Source organism: Strongyloides ratti, assembly GCF_001040885.1.
Source record: "Strongyloides ratti genome assembly S_ratti_ED321, chromosome : X".
NCBI lineage: Eukaryota > Metazoa > Nematoda > Chromadorea > Rhabditida > Strongyloididae > Strongyloides > Strongyloides ratti.
This window is the reverse complement of record NC_037309.1, coordinates 1,157,927-1,184,970: the sequence shown is the minus strand read 5'-3', so window position 1 is coordinate 1,184,970 and position 27,044 is coordinate 1,157,927. Positions and strand designations below refer to the sequence as shown.

At 20.7% G+C, this 27,044-nt stretch overlaps 4 protein-coding genes across 4 annotated transcripts; 3 read left to right on the top strand and 1 right to left on the bottom strand.

The window, feature by feature from the left end:
- SRAE_X000025800 (Homeodomain interacting protein kinase) lies at nt 1-3,210 on the top strand (the record flags this gene model as incomplete). The annotated part of the gene is made up of 2 exons (XM_024644579.1): nt 1-204; nt 505-3,210. 2 exons carry the CDS (start codon nt 1-3, stop codon nt 3,208-3,210), a joined length of 2,910 nt encoding a protein of 969 aa, XP_024510124.1.
- A 3,975-nt stretch (nt 3,211-7,185) lies between these two features.
- On the top strand, nt 7,186-8,190 carry SRAE_X000025700 (DOMON domain-containing protein; the record flags this gene model as incomplete). The annotated part of the gene is made up of 3 exons (XM_024644578.1): nt 7,186-7,587; nt 7,637-7,808; nt 7,904-8,190. The coding sequence occupies 3 exons, from the start codon at nt 7,186-7,188 to the stop codon at nt 8,188-8,190; spliced, it is 861 nt and encodes a 286-aa protein (XP_024510123.1).
- Nucleotides 8,191-21,043: 12,853 nt separating this feature from the next.
- Nucleotides 21,044-22,909, top strand: SRAE_X000025600 (Astacin-like metalloendopeptidase; the record flags this gene model as incomplete). The annotated part of the gene is made up of 2 exons (XM_024644577.1): nt 21,044-21,091; nt 21,467-22,909. The coding sequence occupies 2 exons, from the start codon at nt 21,044-21,046 to the stop codon at nt 22,907-22,909; spliced, it is 1,491 nt and encodes a 496-aa protein (XP_024510122.1).
- Nucleotides 22,910-25,011: 2,102 nt separating this feature from the next.
- SRAE_X000025500 (Hypothetical protein) lies at nt 25,012-25,588 on the bottom strand (the record flags this gene model as incomplete). Its single annotated transcript, XM_024644576.1, has 2 exons — nt 25,012-25,254; nt 25,298-25,588. The coding sequence occupies 2 exons, from the start codon at nt 25,586-25,588 to the stop codon at nt 25,012-25,014; spliced, it is 534 nt and encodes a 177-aa protein (XP_024510121.1).
- Between the last annotated feature and the right edge of the window lie 1,456 nt (nt 25,589-27,044).

Sequence of the window (27,044 nt, the reverse complement as noted above, 5' to 3'; positions counted from 1 at the left end):
ATGCTTGTTCCTCCACAATTTAAAAAAATTAAATTTTCATCACCTTCTGAAGAGGAGATAGCCTTGGTTGATTCATCTAGTAAAAGATATTATTCAATATCTAAACAAAATAATAATGAAGAAGTATTAGTAAGCAATACGATAGATGCTGAGTATACAGAAATTTCTACTCTTCCATCCAATACATCATATAACACATCAACAGTAAGTTATATGTTTTATAAAATATAATTTATAACGTACAATGAATAAATAAATTATAAGATTTATAATGGACATATATATATATATATATATATATATTATAAAGTACATCTATAGTATTCTTTTCTCCATATATCAATTAAAACGTCATTCACTTTTACTTTATATATCACTGATCACATACATTAAATTTTCTTCTTTTTTTCCAATTTTTTTTTTACAAGTTCGTAATATTATTATTTCCTTTATTCATATTATTAAATAATATATATTTTATTATATTTATTATTTTAATTTTAGGCCTCAAAGGGTTTGACGACAATGCTGAACAACGACGTGGCACGTGGGGTGAAACGTAAACAAGATGTTATATCTTCTGGAGTAAGAAAAAGTTACCCTGAAGAAATAATTTTACATTATCAGAATTTGTCTAAAAATAATAATATTAACACTAAATCATCTACAAAAAATCATATAACCCAAAAAATATTACCTAAAACAAATAAATCATCATCATCTGAAGGGGAATATCAAGTTATAAAGCATGAAGTCATTTGTTCACCATATCGTAATCATTATGAAGTTCTTGAATTTTTAGGTAAGGGTACATTTGGTCAAGTAGTTAAAGCATGGAAAAAAGGTACAAATGAGATTGTTGCAATAAAAATATTAAAAAAACATCCAAGTTATGCTAGACAAGGACAAATTGAAATATCAATATTACATAGGCTTAATACTGTTAATGCTGACGAGTATAATTTTGTTCAAGCATTTGAATGTTTTCAACATAAAAATCATACATGTTTAGTATTTGAAATGCTTGATCAAAATTTATATGATTTTTTAAAACAACAAAAGTTTAACCCCACACAACTATATAACATCCGTCCAATTGTTCAACAAGTCTTAACAGCTTTGGCTAAATTAAAACAATTGGGATTGATTCATGCTGATTTAAAACCAGAAAATATAATGTTAGTAGATCCTGCTAATCAACCATTTCGTGTTAAAGTTATTGATTTTGGTTCTGCTTCATATAGAACAAAAGCTGTAACTAATACATATTTACAATCTAGATATTATCGTGCTCCAGAAATAATACTAGGTTTAGCTTTTAAAGAAGCAATTGATATGTGGTCATTAGGATGTGTTATGGCTGAATTATTTTTAGGATGGCCATTATATCCTGGTTCATCTGAGTATGATCAAATACGTTATATTGTACAAACACAAGGTTTACCACCTGCTACAATGCTTCAACAGGCATCAAAATCATATCGATTTTTTAAACATATACAAGATAACACAAATAATTATTGGAGGCTTAAAACACCAGAAGAACATGAGGCTGATACTGGTATTAAATCAAAAGATACAAGAAAATATATATTTAATTGTCTTGATGATATTGCTATAGCTAATCATCCTGAAGGTTATGATAATTCATTTCTTTTATGTGAAAAATCAGATAGAACTGAATTTATTGATTTACTTAAAAAAATGCTTGCTATGGATCAAGAAAGAAGAATTACACCAACAGAAGCATTAGAACATAACTTTTTAAAAATGAATCATTTTAGTCATTATGGTAATACAAAATATTTACAAATATCACAAGCACGTATGGATATATGTAATAAAACAAATAAATCATCATCATCATCATCATCATCTACCACTATTGGTAATACTTCACTTTCAAATGTTGGTGGTACACATCAATTAATTAATCAAACTCCATCAGCAACAACACAATTATTAGCTTCTACATTTGGACATCATCCTAATCTTCAACAACCTGACAATATAAATATGCATAATAATTTTGCAAATATATTTCAACAGTATAACAATGGTATTTTAGCTAATACAACAACTCATCCTAATTATATGTATCAAACACTAGCAGCAGCGTTCTTTCCATATACATTTCAAAATACAACTGCTCAACCACCAGCTGCCGCAATATTACCATCAATATTACCAAATAATATATTAGTTGAAGCTCAACTTCAATATTTAGCAAATGCAGCAGGACCTACAGGTTCTGGAAATATTCAGCAAAATGGAGGACAATTACAAGGATGGAATAGTACACCACTTGGTACAGCATCAATTATACCATGGCAATCAATGTTTACTACTAATTCAACAAATAATATTCAATCAAATGGATCATCTACGGCAACGTTTTTTAGGCCAGATCTGTTTGTGCCAAACGCTACAGGCCATGGGTCGGTACAAACAGTGAATAATAATAGTAATGTAGCATCATCCTTACAACAAATGAATAATATTTCATCTAATAGAGGAAGATTTGGTGGACAAATGGGTAATAACAATGGATATGATATTAATAATCATATAACACAATACATACAACAAGCTCAACAAAATTCAAATACTCATAATATTGTAAATGTTCCCGATCAACGAGGATCTACAATACATAATGAAAATAATTTTGGAAATTTTATTCAAACTAATTTTATTAATCCTTCAAATAATATTAAAAATGAACATACTGAAAATAATAATACTTTACTAAATTGGAGTTGCAATGAAAATATTCCAGAACAACTAATTGATTATAAAAACAAGAATACCTTATCATCAAATGATTATAATGGCAATGATGATTATTTACGATCACAACAAAATGATGGAATGGGTAATCCTTTATCGCAAACTGTTGTAAAAAGTTATTGTCAACAACCATCAGGAATGTGTCGTGAACAACAACATCAGGATGATTCTTTGTTTAGAGTTGGATATAATTTTTCACAACCTAATAGTACTAAGACTAAAAATAAAAATTGTGCGGTTGTTAGGCCAATTCAAGATATTAAACGCGATAGTAGTAGTTGTTTATATAATAATAGTAATATTAATCATTCTAATAGACCTATTCAAGAAGTTGGACCAATAATTGGAAGTACAAATGTAAGTGCTCAAGCAGCAATGTTAATGGCAATGATTAATCATAGACAACAATTACCAATATAATATTTTAGTAAAAAAAATTAACTTGTCTCAGGATAATATTATTGGATATATATTATATCTATTTTTATTTGGAAATATTCTTATTCATGTTATATTTTTTTTTACTACAACATATTCTTGTCTTCCATAAGTTACATGCACATTTTATTGTGAAAAAAAAAAAACATAATTTTCCAGGATAAAAGAATTGTATATGAGAATGAAATAATATTATGACCATGAAAAAAAAAAATCTAAAGCTTTAAAAGTATCAATACGAAAAATATTATTTATGGAAATTAAGTACACTTTATGATACGGGATCATGCATATATTATTAAAGCAAAGAACCTTTTCTGCTATGTATAATCAATAGTTTTTGGTATTAATTTATCATTCAACAAAAAGTTAACTAATTTATCATTTATATTGTGATATCTGCATACGTCTTTTTGTCCAAAAAAAATACTAAAATAAGCACAAAGACATTTTTAGATATATTTAATTATATATTCTTTTGCCATTATTTTTAGGGTAAAGACATATTGTAATAAGCACAAAAAAAATGTTTAAAATATTGACTTTTCATATAATTTCATGACATTTGTTGTAGTATCTCCTATATTTTTTTTTATTTTACATTATAATGCTACTGTTAAAAATTTTTTTATTGTCACAAAATAATATTTTTTGCGCTTATCAAAAAATTACAAAAAATTGAAACAATCAAATAAAAAATTCACTCAAAATATTTTTGTAATACAAAGAAAAATGTTTGTTGTAGAATTATTTTTTTTTTAATTTTTTTTTAAAATATTTATCTTAAAAATCACACTATAAAATATTACTTTAATTTAATTTTGTTATTTTTTTAAATCTTTCCTTTTTATTTTTCATCATTTCATTTAACATTATTTAAAAAAAAATCTTTTTTTTTATTTTTAATAATTTTTTTTTATTCATTATCTTGTTTAGTGATACTTATATATTTGTAAAAAAATATATTTATATAAGTTTACAAGACAAAAGAAATATTTTTTTTAATTGTATTTTACCTTTAATATACAATTATCTAATGAATGTATGAATATATATATGTTCAAAATTGATTGTAAATTTTAATCAAAATTTATGATTATTGTTAAAAGAGATTTTCTAAACTTCTGTCAAGAATCAATACCTCAGCACTTCACCATTGAAAATGCCTTTGTTTTAAACAATTGTGGAAGTATAGAATTCTCTTTTAGAACTATAATATTTATAAATATGATTGAACCTTAACATTTTGATAAAATTGTATATTTTTCTCTTAATATTGTAATTTTTAACAAAAAATATTTTGATTGCACTGCTATTACTTAAATTTTAAATAAAATTGTACAACAAACAATTTTTTTTCTTAAATAAAAAATTTTCAAGCAAATTGTACTTTTTTTTTTCTTTATTTGTTTTTATATAAATAATACTTTTAAAAATGATTTAAAATATTTTACAAAATAACAAAATATATATTATCTTAAAACTAGTTTCATTTAAAATTAAAAACCTGGATTTTTTATTTGACTTTTGGATGAAAAATTTTAACAAGTTATTGGGCATATACCAGTATCAATTGTATCATTTTTAATTAAATTATCTTTTCAGCATAAATATTAACTATATAATATGCCGCTGTACACTAAAAATCATAAAGATGAAAATAATATTTAAAAAAATATAATTAGTTTTTTCATTCATTTGACCTATGACTTTTAAATTTTTATCAAAGATATATACAAAAAAAATCGCTATTTTAGATAAATAATTTTTTAGTTTTTATTTAATTTATGATAGTATTATTAATACTAAAAAATTTGATAACAAAACCAGAATAAAGAAAGAAAGAAAATTGAAAAAAAAAAATTTTTTTTTCTTTTTTAAATATTAATGTAAAATTTTTTTTTTGTTGAAATTTGAATAAAATGTAATAATAAGATTAACATATTGTTTTGTTTTACATAAATATATTATTTTTCTAATATAAATGTAGTATTAATTTTTTAAAATAAGATCAAACAACATTAAATTGATGGATAATAAGGTTTATTATAAAAGAAGGTATATTCAAAAGAAACTTTTAAAAAGTAAGGTTATTTGATTAAATGTGAATAATAATGATAATTAAACTTTTTAATAAAAGAATAATTAACATAATTTTAAAGAATAATAATAAGAGTTGATAAAGAAAATGCAATTATCAGAGTATTTTGAATAAAATATTTACCCATATTGAAGATATTTCTAATGTCATTGTAGTTGAAAAAGACAATAGCAAGATTATAAATATTGAAAGAGAAGAAGAGAAGCCAATAATAACAAAAAGAGTAGTTACAATTTTCTTTTTTACAATTAACTTAAATTTTTTCTCTTTTTAAAATATTTAGTATATTTTAAAAAAGAATGCAAAAATCACCTTATTATGACATTTTTGTAATGCAATTAAATTAATTTAAAAGAGATTAGGAAAATTATAAAATCAAAAACTTGTTATAATTTGTATTTTAATATGTATTGCTTTACAATTTTGGGTTTTTATTTTATATTTTTCACTTCTTAGTCAAAAGTACTCTATTAAATATTATTTTTTTTTTATTATTTTACCTCTTTAAAAACATGTCATTGATAGCTTAATTATATCTATATATAAAAATATATATAAATATATATGTATATATATATATTTTTTTTTATTTTTTTATTACCTTAGAACAAAATATAAAGTATTACTACGTAGAGCGTGAAAATTTTTGGTAGATATATGAAACTGCTTTTTATAAATAAAATTAAACTAAAGTTAGTTTGTTAAAAAAATTTCTAAATAAAATTTTATTTTCTATTTGGCTAATTGTTTGCATCAATATTTAAATTAAATTTATATATTTTTTTTAATTGCTATTAAAATAAAGACTAAAAGTTATTGTTTTTAAATTATTCACTATTAAATAATAGTTTATTATCATAAGACATGAATTCTTTTTTTCAGTTTTTTTTTTTAAAGTAATAAATAGAATTAATTAATTATCAAAAGTCTTATTACATTAAAACAAGAATTTTATATTAAAGTTAAAACTTGGTAGTTATATTTTGTCTTTAATATTCTTAAATTATGTAAAACTTTTTTTTTTTACATAAATAGATAAATGTTATAGTTTTATAAATTTTAAATAATTACCGTCATCGTTATTTTATATATATATAATTGAAAAATGAAAGTAAAAAGAGCTCAAAATATTTTAGTGATGATATTTTAAATTGCAAATAACCTTAAAAATTGTTTCACTATCAAACACCTTCCTCTTTGTAATACATATATATATATTATATATACATATGTATATCCATACATTTTCTTAAAAGTGTTCGTCAAAACCTATTTTTATCATTTTCATTTACTTCTAAAATTCTTGTTTTCATTTCTCTCTCTTAATCAAAAGCCATCACCAATACGATTGCTTAATTATATTTTGACAGTGATTAATAATAATAACAAATTTTATATCATTTACTTTTTAATATTTATTATGTATATATATAATATATAAGAAGTAAATTATTTTTTCATTTAAATATTTATTATCCATCTTAGGTTATATTTTTATTTTACTGGATACATTTCAAGCAAACAATATTATAAATATGTTATTAAATATCTATATAGATGATCTTTTATTATATGATATGATAAAAATTTAAGATATGATTCTAGTTACTTTTATTTCTACTTTTATGCATTTTCTTCAAAAAGAAGTTATAATTTTAAAGTTAACATTATAAGATTCTAGATATATATATATATATTAAAATATATTTTTATTTTTATGTTATATAAAATTTTGTATATATAACTCACGCAATAATTTTCTTAAACTAATGGACCTATTCATTCTTTTCTTTAAAATTATTTATACATAAATAAAATTTTCTAGAAATTTTATTTTATAACATTTATTTATAGATATGAAACAGTTTTATCAAAAATCTCTTATTTTTCTTCTTGTAACTATAATAGGTTTATCAAAATCTGATTTAGCTGTTAAGCTTACTCGTGATGGATGTGGTGAAACAAAAGCATGCCTTTTTAAACCACCAGGTTGTGATCCAAGTCTTGATTGTACAATGGGAGCTATGTTTACTGTTGTTGGACCTAATCAATTAAAAGTACAATTAGTTGCTCAATCACTTATACCAACACCATCATTACAATATATTGCAATTGGATTTAGTAAAGATGCCACAATGGGAGATGATTATGTTAATGAATGTGTCTTAAATACTGCTGGAAATTTAGGTGAAACACTTCCAGAAGTTTTTACATCATATAACAAGGGTAAATCAAATGATCGTACTTATTTAAATGAAGTATGTTTTAAAAAATTTATACTGTATTATATAATATATTTTTTTTTAGACTGAACATAATACATTATTTTCTGATATTAAAGGTGAAATTATAAATGGAAGATTAGCTTGTGAATTTACACAACAAATCATTCCACAAATTTCTTCTAAGGGAAATCGTATTCTTCCACTAAATGAAAAATATTACATTCTTATTGCTACCGGATCTGCACAACCAGATGGTACGTAAAAAAAGAAGTTTTTTTTTTCTCTTTTTTTTTATAATATTACCCTTGAAAATTTTAAATTTAAACTAATTATTTTTAATATATTTTAGAAGTAAATGTGCATGACACTAGTTTATCTAGTCATTTCTTCCCAATTGTATCTGCACGCCCAATTAACCCATCACTGATTGGAGAGGCTACATACGATTTACCAAAACCTTTTGTTGAGGAAACACCTTCAGTTGAAACTACAACAACCTCAATTACAAGTGAAGAAAATAATACAACAATCGAGAAGGCCCCTGAACAAAATGCAGGAACATCAAATGCCTATACATCAATGATTGTTACTATTGTTTCAATCATATTATTTAGTTTCATTAAATTTACTTATTAAAAACATCACAAATCTAATTTTCAAATAACCATATAAATATTTGATGTCGAGAAAATATTTATATCTTTTTTGGTATAAAAAATTTATGTAATATTTTAAATAAATTTCATGATAATGCGTATTATAAAAAGAATTTTTTAGAATATAATATATGTTTGTAATTAAAAAAAATTTTTTTTTTGTCTAGTTTCTTTTTATAGTTGAACTTTTAATTAAGTATTAAAATAAGGTTGACGTTTGTTTTTTTTTTTTCATTAGATTAATGTTTGAAAGAATGACAAATTGAAGAAGATTAAAATTTTTTTGTTTAATATTATCATAAAATATTAAGGTTTATTAAAAATATATTTACTTGATGAAAGAATGTCTAAAAAAATGATTGAATTTTATTTGAATCTTTTTTTTAAATATTTAAAATATAATAATAATAATTAACACTTTTTTATTTAAAATATATACATATATACATCAATCTTCCTGTCTTTTTTTTATATAAAATGTAGTTCTTGAGAAACAATTAAATTTTTAAAAGTTACTTAACCTTGAAAGTATAATTGTATAGAAAACATCTTGAATTAAACATTTTAAGTAACTTTTAATCATTAATAAATATTGAAGAATATGTAAATTGATAATAGGTGATTAACGACAAAATTGTTTAGTTTATACTTTTTATTATAAACAACCAAGCTCTATAAAAATTTTTTAGTATTAAAATAATTTTTTTAAAAATGTTAATAATTAGATGGTAATTTAATATGTTTAAGTCTTTTCTTTATTTGAATACTCTTATAAATTTGTGATTTATTTTTAAAAGAAAATGTAAATTTTTAATTAACAATTTGAAAAGTTATTCATTTAAAAATTTTAATTTTTAATGAATTGCCTTCTATGTGAATGATAAAGGGACAAAAGATAATTATAAGTATTCAAAAAAGAATTTAATAAAATTTGGAAATTTAACAAAAAGCCTCTTCTTTTATTCTGTTTTTTTTTATATAACATTTTAAAACAAAAATATATAAGTGATTATATTCTTAAAATAAAATTATCTTTAATTTGAAATTCAATTATAAATTGTAGTTTTTGATAGTCATTCAAACATTACAGTACCTTTCTTAAATATCAATGTTTTAGTTGTTACTTGAAAAGAACACACACACTAATAAGTATAAAAAAAATTGGCAAAATAAACTTTAACAATGTAATTCAACCTTGAATATAAATTAAAAAAAAAGAGAAAAAATCTTTTTTTATGTAATTTGTTATAGTATTTGAAAGAAAACTATAAACTTGTAATAAAAAAAAATACTATTAAATCCATGTTTATACCGTAGAAACTATGAATTATAATCTTGTTAAAAAGAAAATGTATCATTAAATTTTCTTCTATTATTTATTAAAGATAGTTGTAATAAAAGTAAAGGGATTCACAATATGATTTTTTTTTAACTTCAAAAAAACACAATTATAAATGAAAATATTATTTTGAACATCTTTAATTTGATAAAATTATTTAAATTAATTTATAACTTGTATTAAATTATATTTTTATTAATATAATCATATTTTTTTCTTTGTTTTTATCTTATATAAAAATATTTGTTTTAAATGTCTAAAATTGTTACTATATTATTGTACAATTATTTTTCCAAAGTTGCCACTTAAATAATAATTTTATTATTTTTATCTAAATCACGTTTACTTATTAAAATAGTAAAAGTTATTATGAAATAACTCTAAAAACAAATAAAAAAAAAACTATTGTAGTTGTAATAAATGAATATTTTCAATATAGTTAAAAAATGAAAATAATTTAATAAACTTTAAAGGTCAAATTACTATAAAATTTTTATATTTTAATATAATGAACTTTAATTTATGGACAAGTATAGTTAATTTATAAAATAATATTAACTCAAAGTATAAATAAATCTATTAAAAGTAAAAAATAAATTTTTATATAAATTAATTATCAAATGAGTTGAGTGTTTCATATTTTACTGTATTATTTATACAATTTTATATAAAGATACAGAATTTTTAAAGTAATAATTAAATAATCTTTATTGAAACACTTTTTAAAACGTTTTATATTAGATACATTTAAATATTTAAAATATATATCTACATTTATCAAATTTAATGATAACTTAAAGTGATTCTTTTAAAAATTTAAACATCAACATTTAAATTTAAAATAGCTTATCTTAAATTGAAATAAGCCGTTAAATGAATAAATGTTCAATTTTATTAGTATCAAAGATAATTACAGTTTTCTATATTTTCAATAAAATACATTTATTAATGTAGTCTTTTTAAAAGGTTATTTATTAAATGATATAACTTATTAATTAGAATGATGTATTATTATTTAAAATACAATTAATTTGTAGTCATGAGATAGTATAGTATATGTCTGAAAAAAAATTTTTTTTTAATTTCTTTCAAGTTAATATCTTAATCTTACAGAAAAAAGTCTCCTTCACTACAACAAGGGAATGGAAAAATAACTAATAATTTTTTAAACATTAAAAGTTTTATTGGCATATAAATATGTATATTATTAAAAAAGTATTTTACCATTTAAAAATTATACAAAAAGAATACTATTTGACAATGTAAAAATTTTTTTTGAAAGAATAAAGTTATTTGAATTAGTAAAAGTATAACAAAAAAAATAAATAAACACATTATTTTTTAAGTTTACAAACTTTTTAAATTTTTTATTTTCATAAAAAGAAATAAATATTATTATTTTTTAATGAAAAAAATTACCATTATATTTTAATAACACTACTATTAAAAGTATCTTAAAGTTATTACAAAAATTTTTAAAATAACTAAGTGTCGTATAAAAAAGTACTTATATAAAAGAGATGTAATAGTGTTTCAATAATTTTTTACAAAGTAATAAAAAACTTAACTATTAATATGTATAATGATAATAATAATAGGATTCAAAAAAAGTATATACATTATTTATGTAAAAATGATACGTCTTTTTTTTGACAATACCTAATTTTTTTTAAAAAGTTTTATATTTACTTAAAATAATTAAATAATATTAAAATGGAAATATTTTAATTAAAAAATAATAATATTTATTTTTAAAAATTGTCTTAAATATTGTAAAATCTCACAAATTTGAGTAGGTATTGTGCTCATCTATTGTTTTTTATTGTATTTTTACTAATTCAAATAACTTTATTCTTTCAAAAAAAGTTTTTAACAATTGCTTTAAATAAAAAAAATTTTTACATTATCAAATAATACCCTTTTTTTATAATTTTTAAATTGTAAAATATTTTTTTAATAATAAATTTATTCACATGGAACAAATATTTTTAAAAATAATAAAAATATTTTAAAAATTTTACTATTAATTCTCCTCAAATGGACGTAACGTTATTTTCTCTGCTTTATAACTTGAAATTTTTAAAGTAAGATTGTTTTAAATACCATGCATAAATAATTTTTTTTGTTTATTTTTATTTATTTATGTAATTATGTAAACTATAAAATACTAAATGATTAAATCTAATGATAATAATTTTTCTAGATTTAATTGAAACATTGAAAATCATGAATAAAAGTGTAGAACAGTGTAATATAATTATATTGTTAAATTTTTTTTTATTAACAAGTTTAAATTTACATTATCATTTAAACAATTGTTTTTTTTTAAATTTATTAAATATTGTCAATAAGAGTTATCAACATGTAATTAAAAAAATGAATTAAATATATCATATTTATATAGATTGTAGATAATTGTCAACTGTTTTAATTTAAATATAGTAAATATCGAGAGTTACTGTTTCTTAATAAAAAAAATTTGAAACATTTTGAAATTAATTGTACGAGAAGATATGTTTAAATATATTCAATAATATTATAATCATGACTATTATAAATTTAAATATACTATAAATACTTAAATTATTAATAACAATAAAAAAATACTAAACTTTTTGGAAATGTTCAATAGACATTGGTAGGAGACATGGAAAAAAAATTACTACATGTAATATATTTGGTAAATTAATATTGTATCTTAAAAATGAGTTTCAGTTTTTATTTAAAAAAAATAAAAAATAGTTGTAGGATAAAATATTGAATAAAAAAATATATCTTTTATGTTTGAATAAAATGTATAAAACGTTTTATACTATGTGGAAACACTTTATATTTGAAACATTTTTTTAACAATAGTTTATTTTATAATGCTTTTAATGAATAGCTTAAAATATTAAACATTGTTTAAATATATAAATATATGATCAATCAAATTTTTAATAATTTTAAAAAAAATTAAATCTTAGTTTTTAATTAGATATTATAAAAGAAAATATTTTATCTAAAAACTTCTACTATAATTTAAAATAAGGTAGTTGATTAACAGTAGAGTTAATGTTAAATAAAATCATTAAATACCTATTTCTACGTTTTTTATTATAGTATGGAAAGAAAATTGTGTTTTTTTATAAATATTAGAAATCAATTTTTTTAAAGTTAGATGTTACAAATAAAAAAAAATTTAAAGCATTTTGTACATTAGTAAAACATTAAAATATTGTATAATTTCACTAAAAGAATATTAAAGAAAAAAAGGAATAATGTACTTTTGTTAAAAAAATATGAGTATTTCTTATCATTGTGAAAGAAATTTTCTTGTTTACTTTTGTCTTTTTTTTGAAAAAATAAATATGGTATTTTGTTTTTTTTTGTAAGAATCTTATAAAACTTAGAAAATAGTTATTTTTATTTTTTTTTATTATATAAACAACAAAAATATTATAATCAATTTAATATAAACACATTTAGTATAAAAATCTTCATCATAACTATTGTAGCCGACGGATTTAACTCTATGGGATTATATTCAAAATTCATTCCATTTCAAGCTATTGAATAATTTTGATGGCTTATTCGATTTCCATAAAAAGTTAGTTTTCTTTTGTTACATTTCTAGAGGTAAAATTGGAAAACTAGAAAATTTTCAGCTAATTTTTATATCTCTGAAAACAAAAATGTTATAGTAATGAAAAATTATCTACTAGACCTACTTTTGAATAGAAATCAAATGAAACTAGTTTCATTTTCATAAGGTAAGTATTTACTGAGAAACAGAAATGTCGGGTACAATGAATATTTTAGGAAAAGTTATCCCTTTGTTCATATATTGATTCAAAACGAAGGTAAATGCAATCAGATTTCTACAATTCTTTTCAAATGGTTTTTCAAATGGGATCTAACGTCAAAACATTTTTAAATCTTAAAACACTTTTGAGATATAAACATATGGTTAAAACGGATAAAGCGCGAAAAAAAAACCAAGTATCATATTTCAAGAGTCATTGAAAATAAAAAAACGTTTTCAACATAGGGTATACCTTAAAATTTTAAAGAAACACAGCGCATCAAATTTTATGGTTCTGTAACTTCATATATTTGAGTTATACATGGATTCTTAGAAATTTTATTTTAAACATACTTCCTATCATATCTCCATTATTTGAATTCCTATAAAGATGTGAATAGGCATAGTAAATTTTTCGTAAAAAAATGATATAAAATTAAATATTTATTTTACAAATTTATAATGTTATTATAGAATTCGAGATTTACAAAGAAATATTCCGAACTTTCGCCTCCAACTTTAACTCATCGTAAATACTGAAGTTTTAATTTTGGTATAGACATTATTATATTTAAAATTCCAAAAAAAATTTTTTTTATCTTATATGCTTAAAGTCGAATTTAAAAAAAATTTATTAATTTTGAATCTATGATAATAGTATAAATTATTCAACATTAATAATTTTTTTAACATACATGTATATATAAGAAACAAATAATACCAATCCCAATATAATATGTTATACTATAGTAAAGGTATGAACAAGTAATATAATAAAAGACGAGGTATGTAGAGACAAGAACAATGAATATTTAGAAAAAATTACCGCCTTCTGCTGTATCTTCATTAAAAACAGAGATAATTAAAAGCAGTTTTCTGCAATCGACTTCTATTCAGTTTTCATGTAGGGTCTACCTTCAAAATTTTTTTATATCTTCAACAGTTTTTGAGATATAAAAAATGATGATAAAAGATAAGGCGCGAAAAAATACCGCAGAATGTATCTCAAGAACCGATAAAAATTTTAAAAAGTTTTCAACGTGGACTATACCTAGAATTCTTAGAGAAGTACAGCGCATCTAGATTCAAAGCTCTAGGTGCTCATATAGTGAAGTTATGAACTTCGTTCTTGAAACTTTTTGAAGGCACATTTTTCATTTTATCTTAAGTTCTAGAAGTCACAGAAAGATGAGACCACCTTTAATCGACTTCTCGTAAAATTCTGGTCTAGAAAAAGTGTTTTTATTTTAATATTTTCAATTTTATCATAAAAGTCATGTTTTAGAAAAAAAATATTCCCCACTTTCGCCTTCAACTTTGAAGCGTCATAACTTCTCGAATTTTAGATTTGGTATAGCCTTGATTATATTCAAAATTCATTATTTTTCAAGGGCTATCAACTGAGGGTAATTTTAGATTTAAATTCCAAAAAAAAGTTATTTTTACCTATTATGCCTGAGGTCAAATTGAAAACATGTTTATCATTTCTGAATTTTTTGATTCTATGAAAACGATAAAGATATTATAACGAAGACAATTTTATTTAGATATACGTATTATTAAGAATCAAATATTAATAATTTCAGTATTATATGTTATATTATAGTAAAGATGGGAACAGGTAATATAATAAAAGACGAGGTATGTAGAGACAAGAACAATGAATATTTAGAAAAAATTTCCGCCTTCTGCTGTATCTTCCTTCAAAATTGAGATAATTAAATGCAGTTTTCAGAAATCAACTACTATTCAGTTTTCATGTAGGGTCTACCTTCAAAATTTTTTTATATCTCCAATAGTTTTTAAGATATAAAAAATGATGATAAAAGATAAGGCGCGAAAAAATACCAGGAATTGTATTTCAAGAACGGTTGAAGTTTTTGAAACGTTTTCAACGTAGGCTATATCTAGAATTCTTATAGAAGTCCAGCGCATCTAGTTTCAAAGCTCTAGGTGCTCATATACTTGAGTTATGAACTTCGTTCTTGAAAGTTTTTGAAGACACATTTTTCATTATATCTTGAGTTCTAGAAGTCACAGAAAGATGAGACCATCTTTAATTGACTTCTCGTAAAAATCTGATCTATAATAATTGTTTTTATTTTAATATTTTTAACTTTATTATAGAAGTCATCTTTTTGAAAAAAATATTCCTCATTTTCGCTTTCAACTTTGAAGCGTCACAACTTCTCGAATTTTATATTTGGTATACCTTTGATTATATTCAAAATTCATTATTTTTCAAGGGCTATCAACTGAGGGTAATTTTAGATTCAAATTCCAAAAAAAAGTTTTTTTTACCTCTTATGCTTGAGGTCAAATTGAAAACATATTTACCATTTCTGAATGTATGAAAATAGTAAAGGTATTTTTAAGAAGTCAATTTTTTCTAAATATACGTATTATTAAGAATCAACTGTTACGAATCCCAATGTAATATGTTATATTTTAGTTGATATATGAACAGGTAATATATTTAAAAACGAGATATGTAAAAACAAGAACAATAAAAATCTAGAAAAAAATTTCTGCCTTCTGCTATATCCTTCTTCAAAATAAAGATAATTAGAAGCAGATTTTTGCAATCAACTATTTTTTAGTTTTCAAGTGGGGTCTGCTTTCAAAATAATTTTATATTTCCTATATTTTTTGAGATATAAAAATTAATGATGATAGATAAGGTGCGAAAAAGTACCACAGATTGTATATGATGAACCATAAAAATAAAAAGTTTTTACGGTAGGATATACCTTATATTATATAATAAGCCCAGAGCATTTAGTTTCATGGTTCTGTGACTTCATAAAATTGAGTTATAACTTGATACTTAAAAACGTTTTTTTTTATATATTTCTTTTTATAACTTTATCTTTTGAAGTTCTATAAAGATGTAAATAGGCTTAATGAATTTTTGTAAAAAAATTATCTAGAATAAAATATCTTTTTAAAACTTATAATATTATCAAAAAATTCGAGATTTAAAAAAAATATTCCCCTCTTTCGATCTCAACTTTGATTCCTTATAACTTTAAAAGTTTTAATTTTCAGATATTGTTTTTTTAGATTCAAAATTCATCCCATTTCAAGGACTATCGAATGACAATGGTGGCATATTCAAATTCTAAAAAAAATCGTTATTTTTTGTAGAAATTTTTTAAACCTTAAAAAATAGTTATTATTTTTTTGCCAATATAAACAACAAAAATATTACCATCAATTTAATAAAAATATATCTGCTATATAAATCTTCATCGTATGTATTGTAGACGACGGACTTGACTTTATGTGGTTAATTTTTTTGAATAAGAAATTTTATCAATTTTTCCAATAGTTAAAAAATTAACTTTTTTTTAATTTTTGATACTTTTAAAAAAAATTGTATTAATTATTATCATTTTATAAAAACTTTCATCAAGCAAATAACCTTTATTAATTTATCATTTCTTTAAATAATATTTTAAAATATTTTATGTAGAAAATGTGTACTTTTATTATCAAATCAAAATACTTTTGTGTATTACTTTGTATATTCAACATTTTTTTATAACCGTTATCTAATTATAAGAATTTCAATTAAAGACTTTAAAGTTCTCAGTTTTAAAGAACACGTTTTTGAAAAAATAAAACAACTAATTTTTTTTTGATATGTTATGTAATAGATAATGTTTATTGTAAATAATAACATACGTTTGATAATTTTACCATGCTTATAAAATAATAATAAAAATTGTCAATGACTTTATTTCAAAACTTTAAAAAATTGAAAATTTCAATATCTACCTAAAACTGAATTTAATAAATTGCTATTTATGTCATTTTTTTTGTCTTTTAGTGTGAAATTAAAAACATATTTAATTTCAAAACGTTATTCTAGTTTACAACTTTTTATAAATCTAATAAATTTTTATATTGACAATGATAAAACTTAGATGTAAAAATTTGATTACTTTGTATAATATTTGTAAGATTCTTTTTTTCTTTAAATTTATCTAACAATAATTGATAAATATTGAATTGTTCATTATGAAAATAAATTGAAAAAAAAATTATTCAACTATATTTACAAATAAAATTGAAATTTATAAATGAGTTGATGTATTTTAAGTTATAAGGGTTATTTTTTTAATACAAATTTTAAAGTGATAAAGTACTTGAAAACATTTTGTTAAAAATTTTTATTAATATATGTTGTTCCATATGAATAAATATTTATTTTAAATAATAACAATTATAATATTTCTCAAAATTTTCTTAGTCTACACATAAAATTTGTGTGTCTTGTTAAACATAAAATAAATAGATGTTAACATCCTGCAATACTATAAAATTTTGCTAAATATTTTATCTTTCTCTAACATTGTAGTAAAGATTTTTTTAAACTTTTTATGTTTATAGCTAGTTATATAATACTTTATATATTGTTGCATATATAAATAGGAAAATTGCTTTTAAATCAAAACTAAATCTTATAAAAAAGTTTTTAACAGATTAAATACTAAGATAATTGAAGGTATCTATTGAAAATTATCAGTGCTCAAAAAATAATAGTAAAAGTTAACATTGATTTTAATTGTTAGGAAGATGAGAATTTTAAGATGCTATAAAATTGTAAATCTTTTAATTTTTTTACATCACAATATGACAAATGTTTTCTTGAAATAATTATTTTTCTTAAAAATTAATCATTTTTATTTTGAAGGTAATAATTATACTTGATAAACTGGACAATGCCAATTATACATGAAACTTGATTTTGAGTAGAAGCATTATCAAAACGTCATTTTTTAAAAGAAATAAGATAAATAATTAATTGCTGTTTTAAAGTTTTATCAAACAATTTAATTTGAAAAATAAATTCTTCTTTGCTTTCTATTTTTCTACACTTAATAAATGCATTATAAGTATTACTAATTAAAAAAAAGAAATTCTTTCAAAAATTATATTTTGTTGGCAGTAATTTCGAATCACAAATTTAAATTAATCAAAATAAAAAAAGTATTTTAATATACCTTATAAATCATAGTTTGTTATACGTTTTTACAATGTTTATTTTCTATTGCCAAAATGTTAATTGAAATAATTAATTTATATAGTCAAAATAATTTTTTCAGAATATATATAAATGTATGCCAAATTTAAATAATTAAGTTATATATATCAGTTATGTCTTTTTTTTTAATAGAAGAAATTTATAAGCTGAAAAAAATTAAATTTCCAAAGAAAGTTGTAAAATTCGGGAATTAAATTTATGAAAACATTTTCTTAGTTAAAAATGTTATTTTGACATATTTTCAAATAAAATACCGTTATATAGAAACATTAAGTTTTTTGAGGATCATTTTTAATTCATAGTATATAAAGTTTAACACTTGTAATAAAATTTCTATTGAAAAGTATTATTTTTAAATATAATAATGATTATATTTTTATAACTATTGTAAAGTAATAGCTTCATTAGTTTTGGCATTTTCATCAGTATCATTTTATCACTACTAACTTTTAGTTTGTTTTTTTTTCTGTAGCAACTTTCTATGCCTTTTCTTCCAATCATTGCAATATAATATTTGCTTTTTGTTATTAATCCATCATAGTACTCTTCTATTTCATTTTCTTAAAATTTTTTAAGATTGGATGTTTGAAAAAATTATTTTTTATAGCACCTCCTTTTCTTTATGCCATTTTTTATCACAGCGGTCTTAGAAAATCTATTAGTTGTTTGTAATCCAAATCTACTTTGTTTTTGTAGAAATTTTTTCTGTAAGGATATATACAATGACAATATTTTTCTATAAAAATATTAAATATAGTTTTGCCTTATTGAATGTAAACCAAATCTTTGAATTTAAGTCATAATATCATTTAATAAAGTATTTTTTGTATATATTAAAAAAGTTCTTTGGTTATAGAAAGCTAACATAAAAAAAGACTAACCTTAAATAATAAACATATCTTTGAAACTTGATAATTTTTAAATATGTAAATTTTAATATAATAAAAAAATCAAATTTTTCTATTCAGAAGTATATACATTTTATAAAATAATATTTGATAAGCTTAAAAACATCTATATTTGTTAATATTTTAAGACAAAGTTTATATAGTAAAATTTTCTAAACTAACAGAAGTTAATATTTTAGCAGCTTACCTCATAGTAATAATTATTTAAAATAATTTTATATATATCATGAGGTACATTAAAAATCAACATTTGATTCAACAATTATTCTGTAAAAAATAACATTGAATTATCTCTAAACAACCAATTTGACATCTACTTTATAAAAATGTGGCATTTAAGTTCAGGATAACTGAAGTTATATTAACCAAGTGTTGTAAATTTGCTCATAAGACATATATTATAATTTATAAATTTTTTTTAAATTCATATTTTGTTCTTTTTTTAAACAAAACATTTTATACATACTATTATTTTAATAAAGATAAAAAAAAAATAATGTATAAAGACTTTCGTTTTTGGAGAGATGCCATGGCATCAATATCATCTCTGGTAGTATAGTGGTGAGTATCCGCGCCTGTCACGTGCGAGACCGGGGTTCGATTCCCCGCCAGAGAGTTTCTTTTTAGCTTTTTTCTATTTCTCCATATTTGAAAACCCCAAATACTATTTTTCTCTAACTACTAGATTCATTTTAGACCAAATTTATGATAAGAAAATTGCTTTTTTTTTTGCAGTTTTGAAAGAAAAAGAAACTATTAAAATTTAATTATTCTAATTCATACTTTACTGAATATATTACATTTATACCATAATTAAAAAAAATTTATTTCAATACATATAACAATATTTCTATCATTTATTTATAGATATAAAAAAAAATGGTTATTATTAATACAATATTTATAGAGTTTTATATACAGTTCAAATTAAATTATTTTTACTTTACTTTTTGTAGTTTATTCATATATTGCTTGATATAAGAAATTTAAATAATGGTAATGTTATAAATTTATTAATATAAAACAAAAATATCTTTGTCTATGGATGCATAATTTTTGTTAAAATGATTTTTATCAATATTAAATATATTTTAAAATTAAACTGCAAAATTAATTACTTTTTACAAATTTACATCTTCACTAATATAGATTATATCATCAGACAAATTAATAAGTAAAATTAGTTTAAGACTGATAAAAATAATTGTTTTAAATATTTTTTCAAAATGAAGATTACTTGGTTTCAAAATATATATGTATACCGCATAACTTTTTTTTAAAAGATAAGTACAATTTTATAAACCAAAATTTGTTTTCCGTTTATAAAAAAAACAAATTATTAAATCAGTAATAATATATATACTATTTCATTTAATAGTAATATATTTTGAAATTTACAAATAAAAAAATTTTATTTTAATTTGACGAATCATTATTAATTTACATTTTGTTACAAAGTAAATTAAATCATTTTGTATAAATCATTATATCAATTATTTTTTAATTATGTATATCTCATTTATAATAAATTATTATTGGTTTATTCATTGTTATATTTAATAGCAAATAAAATTATAAATATCTTTTAAATTTATCCATATATTTTAGTTTTTCTCAAGAATAGAAAAAAAAATCTAATATTTTAATAAACTTTTAAAATAAACATAAAATAATATTTAAAATCAGTAGATACGTATTAAGACAAAAAATAGTTTTTGTCAAATAACATTTTTTAAAAATTTATTTGAGAAAATGAAAAGTATTTTTCTACTAATTATTTTTTGTATGATAAAGTGTTCTGTATGTTAAAAACAATTTTCTAAAATATGACTCGTAAGCAAATCTTTTACTTATAAAGCAATTATTGAATATAATAAGTATATAGATTAGAAAAAATTTAAATCATATAGTAAAGTTTTATTTAATAATGATAACTATTTAGCTAAATGTTAGCATGAGTTTTTTAAGAAATTGTTTATTATATATTAGTCTTAGTCAAACTTTTATAGTACTAAAATTTTTTAAGACTTCTTTGAAATTTATTGAAAAAATACCAATGATAAAATTAGAATATAAATAATAAAATATGTCATGTTAATTTTTTAGTTGGTTGATAAAAGTTTTAAAAAACATTCTTTAATTTGAAAAAATATTTTATTTTTAAAAAATTTTCAGCTTCTTCAAAAAAACATTTCAATTCCAAAAGAAGATCGAGATAATTATGAAATAACTAAACAAACAGTAAAAATTGTAAATATAATCGAACATGAAATATTGGAAAAAGATAATAAGAAACGGGGTAGAAAAAGAAAATCAAACAAAAATAGAAGAAAATCAAGAAATCATTCAAGGAGAAGGTCAAAATCAAAAGCAAAAGAACAATCAGGATTGTTTGAAGGTGATATTTTACTTAACTCAAAACAGGCATCAGATATAGTTACTGATCTTGTTAATCAAGCAGAAAATAAAGGAATTGACCTTCCAGATTCAACTGATGAAACAATTACTAGAATAAAGAGAAAAATAGATGGTGATGTAAAATACAATTGGACATTTCCAATAAACTATTTTGTAGAGAAAGAAGTTAATAGTACTGTTATTGATGAAGCTTTGAAATTAATTGAGAAACATACATGTATAAGATTTCAAAAAAATGAAAAAATATTAAATAATGCCTCAGGACTAAGATATTATTTTGGGCCTGGTTGTTTTAGTTATGTTGGAAGAATGTATAATAATAAAATGCAAGATGTTAGTATTGGACAAAATTGTGATACAATTGGAACTGTTCAACATGAAACTTTACATGCTTTAGGATTTGATCATGAACAATGTAGATATGATAGAGATGATTATATAGATATTTTCCTTGAAAATGTAGAACAAGGTAGTGAAAATAATTTTGTAAAACTTAGTAAAGAATTTGCAATAACATTAGGTACGCCATACGACTATGGATCTACTATGCAATATACATATACATCATTTGGTAAAGATGATAAATTTACAATGCTTCCAAAAGAGTCATTATATAATGAAACATTGGGTCTTGATGAAGAAGCTTCTTTTCTAGATATTAAATTGTTGAATAAATACTATTGTAGTAGTATATGTTTAAATACATTACAATGTAGTAATGGAGGTTATCAAGATCCTAATGATTGTTCTAAATGTAAATGTGTTGAAGGGTTTACTGGAGTACAATGTGATGAATTGCCAAAAGTAACGGAAACATGTAAAAGAGTACTTTTTAATGTAACAAATGAATTACAAACATTAACGCTACTTGGAAAAAAAAATTGTGTTTACCACTTTCTTTCAAACGAAAAAGAAGTAATTCTTTTCTACATAGATAAGGCTCGTTTTTTGCCAAGATCTTATCCTCAATGCATTCTCATGAATAGTCTTGAAGTGAAATATCTAGATGATAAAACTCGTACTGGTGCTATTATTTGTGGTGGCAAAGTTGATTTAAAAGTGAAATCAAAAAATTACCATTTAATGTTACACTATAGAAGCTCTGAAGATGATAATGGAGCTGTAGTTTCATTTAAGAGTGTTAAAAATTCAAATTTAAATTACAATATAAAAAAAGTTGCAGATTATAAAAAAAATTAATTTTTTAAAATATATAATAATGAAAAAATAATGATGTCACCATTTTCCATTATCTCTACATTTTTCTGTAATCTATTTCTTTTTTCCAAAAAGATTAAGCATTTAAACATAATTCTAAAATATGAAAAATAATATTATTATCTATGCTAAACATAAATAAAGATAGCAAGCTAATTAAAATGTATTTATAATAATCTTTAAAACATATCAAAAATTCGTCAATATTTTATTTAATTTTAAAACTTTTCTCTTATACTTTTCAAACAAATAGAACATATTCTTATCTTCGTTTATGTGATAAAACAATAGCAGTACTAATATAAATTATTTTGAGAATAAAATAAATCATTAAAGCAATTAAATCTTATTTTAATTAACATAACACAGATAACGATTATATGAGGGTGAAACAATTTTTAAGTAATTGACAAACAGACCTACCAAAAGGAATAATATAAACTACCTATTCTGGTTTTATTTATATTTATATAATTTTTTAACATTCATTTTAAACTTCTTAATTTTATAAAATAGCATCGTTGTTTCAAAAGGCATAATTTATAAATAATAAAATATAAATAAAACACTGTCATAAAATAATAAAAAATACGTTTTTTAATACATAATAAATTGTATTTGTTGATAATTTGGATAAATTGAAAAAAAAAATCTTCTTTAATTTTTAATTATTCTTCAGAATTGTGCATTTTTCTACTATCAATAAGTTTTATTCTATTAAATGAACATGATAAAGTTTTTCTAATTTTTTATTTTATATTAATTCAAATTATTGGTTTCTATTTAGCAGATAATTTTTCGTTTAAAAGACAAGCAATACTATTTATTCTATAATAGCTAGAAAATATGAACAAAATTATATTTAACTATGTCGTAGTCATCCCATGTGGTCTAGTGGTTAGGATTCGTGGTTTTCACCCACGCGGCCCGGGTCCGATTCCCGGCATGGGAATATTTTTGCATTTATTTTTCATAAATTTATGTCAAAAAATTTCTTATATTTTTAAAATTAATTTTTTTTGTTTTTTTTATGAAATTTTTTTTTAAATATATATATTATATATTTATATATAGCTATATATATGTATCTTAAACTTATGCACATTTAAAAACATTTAGTTTTGTTGCCAAAAATTGAAAAAATGATCTTTGAACTACTTCCGCCTTGATGCCAGAGTGGTTAATGGGACAGACTCGAAATCTGTTGGGCTTTGCCCGCATAGGTTCAAATCCTATTCAAGGCGAATTATGAATTTAGTTTCAGATATAGATTTTTGTAGATGAGTTAAATATCTATTTTTCCATGTAAACGTTGTCAATCTACTTTATTATTTTATTTTGTTATAATAAAGTAAATATACAAAAAATTTGTTTTTATAAATTGTTGCTATTAATATATTGTATTAAAATATTTGAAATTTACTTAAACTTTTATTAAGTTATCAAATTGACTATTATTTAATATTCTTAGTTAAAAAATCCAATTGTATTTACATTAAAATAAATATTATTATCAAACTTTAAAATTTAATTTTACATATAGAACATTATATAAATTATTTTTGAATGATTATGAATCTATCTTAATTTTGTTTTATTACATGTTATTTTCTTTCTTTTGTTGTTAAGAACCTGTATATTCATAAGTCGATAAGATAAAAGTATTATTTTTTTTAGAAAATTTATGTAATTTAAATGATTAAAGTTTTTTTAAATAGCAAATTAGAATTGTGATAACATTTTGACAGTCAATCTATTTAAAAGTGACTAAGTAAAAAAGTAATCGGCTTGCTTCATATTTTAAAGACTAGTATGACATTACCATTAAATAATATTTTTTTTTATCTTAAAATAAAATGTTAGATTTTATATAGTTTTAATTTAAAAATTACAAAAAATATATACTATAATAATATTACAATTTTTTATCATTTTATATTAATTAATGAACATTATTAAATATATGGAAACATAAAAAATTTAATAATAAAATAATAAATATTTTTTAAATTTCAAATAAAAGACAACAAAATTGTTTTATATTTTATCAAATAAAAAGCAAAGATAAAGTTGTTCTTCTTTGTTTAACTAAAATCGTTTTCATTAGTTTTTCTAATCACAACCTTGTCTATAATAGTTCTTCCACTTTTATGTCTTTCAATATTTGATCCATTAAATGGTATACTAGGATCAAAAAAACTTCTTGTGCAGTCATCTGAATAACAACAGCAAAAAGTAGTTAACCAAATTGTTGCATTACCACTATTAAGGTCGATATTTTCATAAAAAACATCATAGCAATATGATGTACCCATGGTTTCTGCTGCCTATCATTAAAAAAAATTACTAATTATGATAAGATAAACTTACTGCACAGTTGGTTTGAATAGCTGTCATATTAATTTCTGGAGCATATTTTGATGCAATCGTTTTTGGTAATACCAAACAGGATGACACATAACCATTAAAAAGATATTTATCAGTAACATTTGACCATAAGTATCCACAACCATCACAACCATTAAGAAGACTTTCTGATTTTTTAGTCTTAAATCCATTTATATTGTAGTCATATATATTATCACATTGTAAAGTAAAGACTGTTGAAGCTAAAAATATACTTACTATGGCAATCGTTATTAAATTGGTTTTAGAAATCATTTTTATTAACTTTGCCATAAAATTGAATGTAAAGTTCAGTTTATATATTAATTTTTTTTATCTAATCACAATATTAATAGAGTATTAATCATAAATTATAATTTAATTTTACATAAAGTTACTGTTTTGCATTAAAATTATACAATCGTACACATGATAAATAATATTGTTGTATGATGTCATCTTTAAGATGATAGCAAGGTAATTAAGAATTTAAATAATACTACTTTTTTATTTTATCAATTAAACTTCATAAAAGTATATAAACTTACATTTAAATATTATGTAAAATATAATTTTTTATTCTATGGATTTTAAACGTGATAAATTACATAACTTTCCAAAACAACAAAACGTTGTAATTTTACATATTTGATATACAGATATATTAAATGTAATAATATTCATATATGGAATCTTTTTATTGAAATTTTTCTAAAAAAAAAAACATAAAAACTTTAATTATTGTTGTACCTGGCAATTGAACTTAAAATCACTAACATTCATTTCTTTTATATTTTTTGATGCAAACAACAAAACATTGTCTAAACATGAAAAGTATGTCCCATGTAAGTCAAAAATATTTGAATCATTTATATATATAAATCCACAACCATTACATCCAAAAACAATCGTTTCTGGTTCAAACATTTTTACTCCATTTTGTTCATAATTTTTATAATTGCTACATTCCTGTACATATTCATTATACGATTGATGATATAAAGAAAATGTCAAAAGTTTTATTAATATCAACATTTTAATGATAGAAATAAATAAATTTAAAATTATATATCTTTAACTATAATTTTTTTTTAAAATAGTTAAGCACAAAACAAATTTAAGAAAATAAAATATTAAAAAATATTTTGACAATTTATTTATTAATTAATAAATACCAAATTTATAATGAAACTTTTTTATATTTATTTTAAAAATTATATTTTTATTAAAGATAACAAATTATTTACTTTTATAGTAAATAGTGATGTTTTAAAGTATTTAGAAAAAATATTTACTAATGTTCAAAATTATATCAATTATTTATTTTAATAATTTAATAATGTAAAAAAAGTTTACAATCGAAAAAGAAGGTAGTTTTAACTTACATTTGTTTAAAAATAATTATATCAAATGAAATAACATATATAAACTGATATAAAAAAAATGCTTTTAATTTGAAAAAAATGTTGTGAAAAAATATGTTTATAATTATAAACGAGTTGATTTTTTATATCTAGAAAAGTTTAACTTAATTAAAACTTTTTATTAAAGATAAATTTAAAAAATAATTATATTTATCTTAATTATCTAATAATACTTTTATTTTAACATTGGACAATAATAATAAGTATTGGTAAAAAATTAAATTTCTTTTAAACATTTAAAAAAAACTTTAGACCAATAAACTATCAAATATTTATTTTACAAAATATTCTCTAAGCGTTTTATTGAA